The sequence below is a fragment of the Macrobrachium rosenbergii genome, chromosome 14, assembly GCF_040412425.1.
Source record: "Macrobrachium rosenbergii isolate ZJJX-2024 chromosome 14, ASM4041242v1, whole genome shotgun sequence".
Lineage (NCBI taxonomy): Eukaryota > Metazoa > Arthropoda > Malacostraca > Decapoda > Palaemonidae > Macrobrachium > Macrobrachium rosenbergii.
The window spans coordinates 42,634,771-42,646,300 of NC_089754.1; the positions used below are offsets into that span (position 1 = coordinate 42,634,771).

At 35.8% G+C, this 11,530-nt stretch overlaps 1 protein-coding gene across 22 annotated transcripts in view; it reads left to right on the forward strand.

Annotated features, from left to right (window-relative positions):
- Ehbp1 (Eps15 homology domain containing protein-binding protein 1) overlaps positions 1-11,530 on the forward strand; it is a 745,592-nt gene extending 734,062 nt beyond the window's left edge. For all 22 annotated transcript variants that reach the window (XM_067116677.1, XM_067116685.1, XM_067116673.1 and 19 more), the window contains 2 exons: positions 9,687-9,811; positions 10,674-11,530. In XM_067116677.1, coding sequence (XP_066972778.1) covers positions 9,687-9,765 — 79 coding nt within the window. In that variant the 3' untranslated portion in view covers positions 9,766-9,811; positions 10,674-11,530. The remainder of the gene's footprint in view (positions 1-9,686; positions 9,812-10,673) is intronic.

Genomic DNA, 11,530 nt, shown 5'->3' on the forward strand with positions numbered 1-11,530 from the left:
TTATCGTCTTTTTTTTCTGTTTTATTATTTTTTTTTCAAGGTACCTTGCAAAACATTTCATCACTGCAGAAATATTGTTTGTATATTTCCGATAGATTCGTTTTTTAAAATGCTAATTCATTTTATTTGACGATTTATTGATTGGAAGTTCTCTGACTTCATGGTATCAAAGGATATTAGGTATTATTATAAATGTCAGTATATTCGTCTATCTGTCTATATATATAGTATATATATGTATGTATTTTATATTTATATATTTATGTTTATATATACATGTATATATATATATATATATATATATATATATATATATATATATATATATATATATATATATACGGATTGTCTCGTTATTCAGGACCTTATACACTTGACAACTATTTTAACCCTTTCATTCCGATAAGAAATTAGTTTTCCTGTTTTTTTTTATTTAAGGTTTTAGACATATATCTGTTAGGTTGTGTGAGAAAAAATGTGTGGAAGGAGAGAGAGAGAGAGAGAGAGAGAGAGAGAGAGAGAGAGAGAGAGAGAGAGAGAGAGAGAGAGAGAGAGATATGCAGAAAACTGCTATATGCTTCTTAATCTTACGTGCTTATTTGACATGTCAAAAGATATCTGTTACGAAAGTTACATAAAAATATTTCAACAGATTACAAATCCTTTTGGCTGTTGAATACTTCCTCCATATGCTGGCTCACACACACATACATACATACATACATACATGTATGTATATATATATATATATATATATATATATATATATATATATATATATATATATATACATATATATACTGTATATGTATGTATGTATGTATATATATATTTATATAAAATATATATATATATATATATATATATATATATATATATATTTATATATAATATAATATATATATATTTTACATATAAATATATATATATATATATATTAATATATATATATATATATATATATATATATATATATATATATATATATATATATATATATGATCCTTCATGTTTAAGTTCGTTATAAATTATTGGTGGCAGTTATACAGGTTTCTTATACATATGAACAATAATCAAAGGTCAGAGGTCGTTGGCCTATATGCCAAATAAAATTGACCTCCGAAATGCTAAATGTACTATATAATTACAATTGACGTGTTAAAATTTTACGTAATTTAATTATCCTTATTAAAAAGTACCTGTACTCTATCCCTTTCTCACGGTACTTGCCCAAGGAATTTTTTTTATTAAGGTGAAAATTTGAGTCGATGAAAATTTAAAGAAGTTGGACAGCTAAGTTAGAGGAGACTGAAGGGGAGAGGATGAAACGTAAAAGGCAGAAAGCAAAGTAGCTTTGTCGAAGGGACGATGCAAAAACGGCTTTTAGTATTGCTTACAGTGTGTCGCTTACAGCACACTTTGGTCGGCAACCCCTAACGGGGCAAATAATTAAGCAAAGCACTTTGCGCCATGTTTAAAGAAAAAGTTACTTTCCTTTTTATTGTGATGCTCCGTCAACCGAAGATGAAATGCGTTGCAACACTAATACAGTTCTCCCTGTATTTTAATAATTTACTTACATTTTTATTAATTACTAATTTCTTCATTTATCTGTTTTTTTTTTAATTACTGATATCTTTCTGTATTTTCCATTACTTTTTTCGAATGTACTTACATTTTTATTGATTCATTTACTAATTTGTTCATTTATCTGTTTTTTTTTTTTAATTACTGATATCTTTCTGTATTTTCCATTACCTTCTGTTACTTTTTTCGAAAGAACGCCATATTCCTTGGAAACTTGAATTTTTCAAGTTAATGGCCCCTTTGGTGGGCTTGTTCCATATGAATAGGGCTCTTCTTCTGAATAATAATAATAATCCAAACAAAAAGTTCTTTCAGTTTTCTTGTGAAGATGGAAAGAGAAACCCACAAGATTCTTGTGTATAACTTGTTTACTGATAAATATTTGTCAGTAAACAAGTTATACACAAGAATCTTGTGGGTTTCATTTTCCCATCTTCAATAATAATAATAATAATAATAATAATAATAATAATAATAATACACTGGATTCCAGGGCAGGAGACTCCTGCATTCCAGCATTACCCGAAGCGAGTAGTTTCATTGAAGTTGGGAGGCCGAGCGGAGAGAGATTCGTGGGTTTCACCCTTTCAGAGACCTGTCTCTTACTGTTGCTTCATATGGCCTGTTTCTTTAAATTTTATTTGTTTGAAGCAAGAGTCGCATTGTTCTCATGCGTCTTGTTAGGTACTGTCTTTTCAGTCCTAAATATTTGCGTCTGATACAATTATTTCTAGACAAGAATGAAATTGGATGAAATCCTTCAGTGATGTCTCTGGGTAAATGTATAAAAGTCTCTCTCTCTCTCTCTCTCTCTCTCTCTCTCTCTCTCTCTCTCTCTCTCTCTCTCTCTCTATATATATATATATATATATATATATATATATATATATATATATATATATATATATATATATATATATATATATATATAATCACGAAGCTTCAAATGTCGCTTAATATCAAATCCACGCTGCCTCGGGAATATCCGCGATGGGGAATTATCACCGAAGGGGAATTTATAAGTGATAAATGGACGGGCACTGCCGAGTCTCGAATATGTATGTATGTATGTATATATATATATATATATATATATATATATATATATATATATATATATATATATATATATATATATATAGAGAGAGAGAGAGAGAGAGAGAGAGAGAGAATGATTTTAAGAAATTAAATCTCAGCTGTAACTAATCTGTTACCTATGCGAACGGAGTTCCTTTCTCCCATATTCCTCTCCGATTCGATGTGGAGGAAAGAGGAAAAGACGATACCGAGGACACGACGGGAAAGGTAGTGACGATGATGGCTTATAGGAAAGGAAAGGAAAGGAAAGGGATGAACGTCATGTGCAGGAAATGGAAGATGAATCTGTAAATAATAATTTTTTTTATGTGCTGCTCTTCTTCACAATCGATAGGATGATCTCTTATCGTTGTTGCGACGCCAGAGAGCAGAGGCAATCAGTGAAGTTGTCACTAAATCTGCCCATCAGAATCAAAACTTATTATTCCCTTTTTTACATTTTTTTTCCATATTTTTTTTATTTCCCTCTTCGCTGTTCTTTTCATGTAATTTTGTTATTGTTGTTATTTTCATTTTTTTAAAAGCAAAATTGAGTGTTTATTGCGGTTTTTGTTTTGTAAACAAAACCAGATGTTCATTTATACCCTGTTTGGTGCCAGAAGCGAAGATCCATCTCTCTCTCTCTCTCTCTCTCTCTCTCTCTCTCTCTCTCTCTCTCTCTAAAGACAGGAGCACTCGTTTCCAGGCCCTTACCTATTTCTCAGTTCCCATGCCATGAGTGCGTAGTATTTCAATATTTTACCAGACTGAAAAAGTATTCGGTAAAAATATTATATCATCCTTATTTGTAGAAAGATCTAAAATTGCATGCAGTGAGAGAGAGAGAGAGAGAGAGAGAGAGAGAGAGAGAGAGAGAGAGAGAGAGAGAGAGAGAGGGGTCTGCGAGATAAGCGGATAAGGCGCTAACACTGTAAGAGGGAGAGAGAGAATTTTGAAGAAAGGGAAATTGATAGGTGGAGGGGGTAACTAGAGTAGAGAAAGAGAGGAGGAGGAGGAAGGAGGAGGAGGGGGAGGAGGAGGAGGAGACCCTGAAAGAGTTGTGAAGAGGGGAATAAAAAAAAATATGGCCAAAAAAGGTAAAGAAAAGGGAATAAGAAGATTTGATTGTAAACGAGAAGTGAACGAGAGAAATAAACTATTAGAAGAAGAGGAACGCAAGGCGGTGGACTTCGAAGAGAAGACTATAGGGATTTCAGGGTTTTAGCTGCAGGGGATGGATGGGAGGTCCTCGCTTTTTCCAATATGCTTCTGGTTACTTCCAGAACTTTTGTCGTGTTCACCTGAAGAACAAGGTTATTATTATTATTATTATTATTATTATTATTATTATTATTATTATTATTATTATTATTATTTTAATTTATACTCTGCATATTTTTTATTATTATGTTGATCTTTGTTTTTTCATTATTATTTATTGTAAGTAATTTTATTATTTTTATTAATACCATTATTATTTTGGCAAAATGAAGTATATCCTACTTTTTTTTTTAGACGTCTGTGTCATGGACAGAATTATTGAATTTTACGGTTAAAAATTTATTATTTGTGACCACATTTACATAATCCTAAAGTTCATCTCATCTCATCTTCATCACTAACATTTTAAATGTCAAATTTTTCTTCTGTCCTTTGTTCCTTTGCCTTGCCTGAATTTCCCTCTGGTCTAGGTCTTAATCTACGCCGTTTCTCCATTATTTTGGTGGTATTTCTATGTTTTCTTTTTTTTTTTTGTATTGCTATTCCCTTATCTAGATAATATGTTCAAGATTAGTGATTTCTCTTTCCTTCTCATCACATGGCCATACCACTACATGCTACGAAATCTCAGATTATCTGAGGCTATCAGTCGAGAAACATGCCAAGCTCCATTCTGGGTCAAAGTATTTTTTAATTTAATTTATTATATTTAAAAATGGTACTTGGCATGTTTCTCGACTGAAAAGCTCATTTTTCAAACCATGTAAGCCTTATTTCTCAACGGCTTCCTAATTTGCTTGAACTCAGTTTAGTCGGGGTGTTTGCAAAACTTGACCTCAAAACTGGAAGTTTTTCTTTTCTTATTTTTGGTAAAAATTTATCGAAACATATAGGTTGGCGAGAAGTGTTATTATAGTAAAGTATTTTACCCGATGTAAAATACATCTAACCACGACATACGCGTTGGTTGACAATCTGTCAGAACAAAATATGATGTATCAGAAGTTGATGTTTGGCTTGGAGACTGATTAAATTGAGTCTTATTACTTGGGCCTCTTTTCGGACTAGATTTATCTGTATCCATTAATGGAATCAGATGTTACCTTTTTGAAATCTACTTCTAGAAGCTTATGCTTCATTGAAATATACAGCAGACGTCTCTTGCAAACATTGTGTTTTTTTATGAAATTTAGAGAGCATGCGATGTTTTCCGACTGGCAAGGCAGACTGCAGTTGAAATTTTATTCCCTCTCAAGCCAAGCATTTTGTAAATGGTGGTTGTTATTTGCGTGCATTTTAGAGCATGATGCTAGACCAGGATGCATTAGAAATCCACTAATCGTCTCAACCCCCGACGCAAATGGAAATACACACGCTTTATCAAGCCTCCGAAGCTTGCCCTGTACTGAGGCTCAGTAACTTTGCCTTTCTGGTCTTTGGTTGAAGTTTCGGTTGCTGGAAAGTACATTCGGGTTGATTTTATCAATGCTTGCTTAGAGTCTGTTAACTTTTTGTTTACTGTTTTGTTTTTATTTCGTGTTGATTATACCTGTTTGCGTTTTCCCCTATCATCTTTGCTGCGTTCTTTCAGTTATCATTATTTAGAGTCCCACATTTGGACACCCCATAGGGGGGTAGCGCCGTCGGTGCACCTCGTGCGGTGCACTGTAGGCATTACTTAAGGTTCTTTTCAGCGTGCCTTCGGCCCCTAGCTGCAACCCCTTTCGTTTCTTTTACTGTACCTCCTTTCATATTCTCTTGTTACACCTTTCAAGCCTTTTACTGTCAATTTCAGTTTCAGTGCTGAATGACCTCATAGGTCCCAGTGTTGGGCCTTTGGCCTAAATTCGATATTCAATTCATATGTGGACACTCATCAAGTTTAGGTGAGTTCCGTACATTTGTAAACGCAGTGACGATAATGACTGTGATATCAACCGAAAGTAATTAAAATAAAAGTCATTGTCTTATACGTTCTCTGATAAGTATAGAACTTTCAGAAACTAAGGACAGCGTAACGTCTCTCATGTTAAACTCTCTCACAATCTTTGGCTTTTCAGATTCTTCACGAATGAAGAATTTTTTTGTATCCTTATGAACCAGAATAATTATAAAGCAATAGCTTTACTACTTTTAAATTTAACCATGAATTATGGATACAACAGTAGTTGAAAGTACCATTTGGAAAATTCATTCTTATGTATTGGGAAGTAGATGCACATGAGAATAGCTATGTTGTTATGGCGAGATTTTAAGCTTATTTTTTGAACTCGTAAAATGGATTCTCAAGGAGACAGTCCAAATCAGAATGACCTTTAGACGATGAGGTCATTAACAAAACGCTAAGTCATTGTTTTCAATACGTTGACATGGTAAAATACTATTGTGTTAAAATACTGCATTATGGAGCTGATGATAGCCATAATAATGTGTTTTTTTATTAATTTAATTTTCTGGTAGGCATAGCTTTTCTTCGCGGTGATACAGTTAATGGGGGTTGATGGGTTTACATCACAGTGTATTTTGAATAGTTACATTTCATTATTGGTCTCATTAAAAGAATACAGTGAAACCTATATATTAGAAGATAAACAAAAACAAAAATCAGAAAAATGAACATGAAGTTGATAATTAGCAGGAAGTTATTTTAGCAGAGTCCAAACACTGTTTCTTTTCGCGATACGATTCGGGAGAAGAATACTTACTGCTTTTACTTTGAAAAGTCTTAATTTTTGTGCAAAGTCAATATTTCCAGAAATAAAAGTTGTCGGGAAAAATCCAAGATATGCCAAAATAAAAGATGGCGGGGAAAAATGAATTAACATATTCGACATATTTTTTCACTTCGTCCAGTTTCCATGTTCAGGAGGCCTGTAGCCTGGGGAATTATAATTAATGTTTCATGAGGAGAGAGACTCGCAGGTATTAAACTACAGCGTAATGTGGTTCAATTTTTTAAAAAGGGGGTTGGACCTTGGGGAGGGAGAGAGCTGAACAACAGAGAGAGAGAGAGAGAGAGAGAGAGAGAGGCGGTGAAGGGTCACCCTTGGAGCCACTATCAAAACTCGTTCAAATATTCATGGGGCGGAAAATGGCAAACGCCCCCGTTGGAGTCTTCAACCCCCGCCCCTCTGCTACCCAATCGGCGTAATCTCCTCACGATTCCGCCAAGCCATCTTGGCTCTTCGACAGGGCCGTCGGAAGGTTGATTTTGAGGCCGAGGGCCCTAAAAGAGGTTTGGAGCCTTGTTGCTGCAGCTCCATCAAGAGATTAGCCCGCGGCGGTAATGCGCGTGCTGGACGTGTTTAAACATGTGCCAACGCCGACACCTCTTACGAACCAGCCACAATAAAATAGTTTATTTACATTCTGCTTTTCTCTTTTTTTTTTAATGTTGCAGGAACGCCATATTACATTGCGCGTTATGTATCAATTGGACGTCGAGATATCATCCCCTATGACCTACTTTATTGGCTCTTCTTGCCTGTTCATGAGGTATTGCTGCAGAAATTAGAAATGTCTTTCAGAATAATTTAAGAAATTAGTCCAGTACTGAATGGCCACACCTTAATCAAAGTATTTTCCCTCAACATTCGCCGCATTACGTAGCGGTTACCGGCTAAAAATAACATTAATATAAGATAAGCAGTGATTCCCAGAGAAGCTTACGGTCGACACTGTGCCGCTTTGGACTCGGCAGATTTTTGCGAACTATGTGACTGTTTCTGCGTCACAATTTTGATCCAGTGCAGTTACGTAGAGGATGATTTCGCTGTTTTGGCTAGCACGCCCGTGTTTAATTATTTTTTTCTGTTTTGACGTTCCGTATTTTGGTAAGGGAACTTGAGACATGATTCTCTCTCTCTCTCTCTCTCTCTCTCTCTCTGTTACATGGAAGAGTAATTTCTTATCTTAGCTCATGCGGTTAATTGTCATCTTCGGTTTTGAGGGTATTATCTCCTCTTTTAGCTAAAATGGCTGTTTAATTTTTCTGCACTTTTGATGTTCCGTATTTCGGCAAGGGAACTTGAGTCTCTCTCTCTCTCTCTCTCTCTCTCTCTCTCTCTCTCTCTCTCTCTCTCTCTGTGTCTCTGTGTGTGTGTGTGTGTCTGAGGGAGCTCGGTGAAATGGTCTGACCAAGGGAGACTTCACTGCCTATGGTAGAGAGAGAGAGAGAGAGAGAGAGAGAGAGAGAGAGAGAGAGAGAGAGAGAGACTCACCGTTGATCCCTGACATACAGCTTAAGTGTGTTTGTGTTCCATCCCCACCCACAGACGTAACCACTTCAGGGCAGCCCCAAGCAATTTTTTTTTTTTGTGATTTTTTTTTTTTTTTATTATTATTATTATTCGCCGAGTGATTTTCCCACGACTGTCGTGTAACTAGAACTCCTGTAGACCAGTTTCATACCCCTTGTCCTGCAGATACTTTCTGTTAAACCCCCACCTGCGGTTGGATTTCAAATCGCCACCTTAGGCAGGCGTAACTGAAGGTGTGTGTGTTTCGGCCGGATTATGTTCTCTCTCTCTCTCTCTCTCTCTCTCTCTCTCTCTCTCTCTCTCTCTCTCTCTCTCTCTCTCTCTCTCTTATGTTTACGTATCACAGATGCCGAAAACGTGAAATATATTTCCAAGGAGGCTGATGTGTTTGTATCGAAGTTTCGATTTTGTTGATTTGCAGGCTTGAGAAATTACAGTTATTTTCCTTGTTACTTGATATTCATTTTTATGTTATTTCTTTAATATTTATTTCATTGTTATTTCATTAATGTTTATTTCATTGTTATTTCCTTAATGTTTATTTCCTTGTTGTATCCTTGGCGCTAGTTAATGGATAAAAATACAGATTGCGGGAGCATCTAGTTCCTTTGCAGCTTTATTGTTTGTCGAGCTTATTGTGAAGTAACTTAGTCTACTCTGTCAGTCTAGCCTGGCACAAGAGTGTAAATAATACAAATAAGAACAGAATGAAACTATAACAGACATTATTAATCCTAAATTACTCCGAGAAAACGTTCTCCTTTATATATGGAAGATTTAGATTTTAGTCTTTGTAGGTACGGGAAGACAGTTGCTAGTATGATGGTCAGTTAGAAGGAGTTTTAACACAACTGTTTTATTTGTATCTCCCTGTTACACCTAACTGCTGATAACTATTATATTGGATAGTATGAATGGGAATGATTCAAACCGGTAAAATAAAGAATGGCGAACGCATTGTTCGCGATGTATATAAACCGAAGGTGCTGAGATATTTCTATTTCAAGTGACTTCTTATAACCCCCAGATATCACGAATGTGTGAAACTTCATATATTCATCGTGTTTCATAACGCTTAATTATCCCTTCAATTTAGCTCGACATATTTTCGTTCACCCTGCTATTTTTTTTCCTCTTATATTTCCATTACGCGACAAATTTGAGTTAGTAAAGTCAAGATATTTATAAAGTCAATTTATTCCCAAATACCGATGGTTGGATGGATTTAGATTTAGCCAGCCTTGTGCTGGCACGGGCTCTTGCTATTCAGCAGCCCGTAACTGAAGATTGAGATTCTGCTGAGAAAAAGAATACTTTAAAGTTCATGTCAGTGAAAATATTGAGAGAGTGAAACTTCATATATTCATTATTATGTTTCATTACCCTTACTTATCCCTTCACCTTTGCAAGATACATTTTCATTCATCCCACTACTGTTTTCTTTTATCGCATTATCATTACGTGACAAATTTGAATGACTAAAGTCCATTTATTTTTCTTTTTTCTTAAGTCGATTTATTTTTCTTTTTTCTTCCACTGCAGCATCGACGACGATGAGCACATCGAGCAGATTGTGTCTGGAGCGAGTACCAAGCCCCAGGAGAAGTGCATCCTCATGTAAGAGACGCGCAGGCGCCCCTACTCTATTTGCACCCTTGAAGTACAAGGTAGGTGGATTTTCTGTGTGAGAGAGAGAGAGAGAGAGAGAGAGAGAGAGAGAGAGAGAGAGAGAGAGAGAGAGAGAGAGAGAGAACCTTAAACAATCTACGGGTAGTCATCCTCAGCCTCTCTCGCCGCTGGCTCCCATATAGCTAAAGTAAATTATGCGGGGAATTGAGGTATCTTCCTAGATTCGGGGCGGTACCTAATGTCCCTGATATTAGGACTTACCATCTCAACCCTCTTATGCATTAATGTCACTTTTGATTATTATATTTTGATGATTATATATAAATATATATGTATATATGTATATATATATAATATATTATATAAATATATATATATATATATATGTATATATATATATATGTATATATATATATGTATTATAATTATATAGTGTGTGTATAATTATGTGTAACAGGTGGCTTCGCACTAAGAGAGAGAGAGAGAGAGAAAGTTAAGAATAACTGTGCGTTCCACACTAAAAAAGAACCTTTGTAAACAAAAGTAACTCTAGACCCCACATTTTAGAGAATGAGAGAGAAGAAACATATAAATAAGGGTGCTTTAGACTCACTTTTTTTCATAAAATTTTATAAATGAGGATGAACTTAGCTTAATAAATTTGTTCCCACTTCCTATATTTTGTCTTTCATGTTGATTCTTTTGTTATTAGATTTATTTGTGATACAGAATATTTTTTCCCTGATATAGATTTGAGTAACCTAACAAGTAAAGTTGTATGAAAGTTTCTTAATGTTAAGATTTTTAAAAGAAATTGTGTTTACGCATTGTATTCAAAATTTTTAATGTTTTTGGAATTTTTTTTTTAATATGCAATTTTTCTTTCCTTTGCCATCACAGGCGGTGCCACTTTGACCCTCCACATCGCAGCCGTCCTGTCTTGGCCGCCAACCCCCCATCCTTGGAGTCCTGTGACCCTTCCCAACCTTTGAACCCACCCTTATACCTTAGGCTACACCTGCGCCTCCACCCTTCCACCACCCACGGCCGCCCGAACCTCCTCCGTCAACTCGAACTGCCGCCCACAGCATCATCGCAGCCAGGAAGTGCCAGATCATTTGAACTTTTGAGGATCACTGGTTTCTCTTTGGGGACGAAGAGGATTTTATTATGCATTGACAACAGATGAGATTCTTGAGTTTGTTTTAGTTAGAAATTCGTTTAGTTAGGAATGGAAGGGGTGACCATTACGTTTAACCTGAAAAAAAAAATGTTATTACTTTCGAAGTTTATCCACGAAATCCGCTTTCTTTGGACGCCGTTTGTGTCGGCCTTCGTGGCTGGAAGACGTAATCGACGACTTCGACGATGGACGAAAAGATATCTCAACCCCCGGCCCCCCCCAGCCCCCCTTCCATCCGCTCCTCCCACCCGCCAAGAGAATCGCTCCATCTGGATCTTCGTGGCTGCTGAAGATGATGACTTAAGTAGATGACCCCTCTCGCCCTTCGTCAAGTCAATTTATACAAATGTATGATACCGAAACGTTGTAGGATGAGTGCAGTTGAGTTAGATCTGTCAACTAGTCTTTAGGAAAAAGTGTTTTCAAGCTGTCATTGGACTTTGTTTATAGTGAAAAAAGTGGACTTTCGACCTAGAGCTAAAGTTCTACAGCTCCCCTATAATTTCTCTCTCTCTCTCTCTCTCTCTCTCTCTCTCTCTCTCTCTCTCTCTCTCTCTCTCTCTCTCTCTCTCTC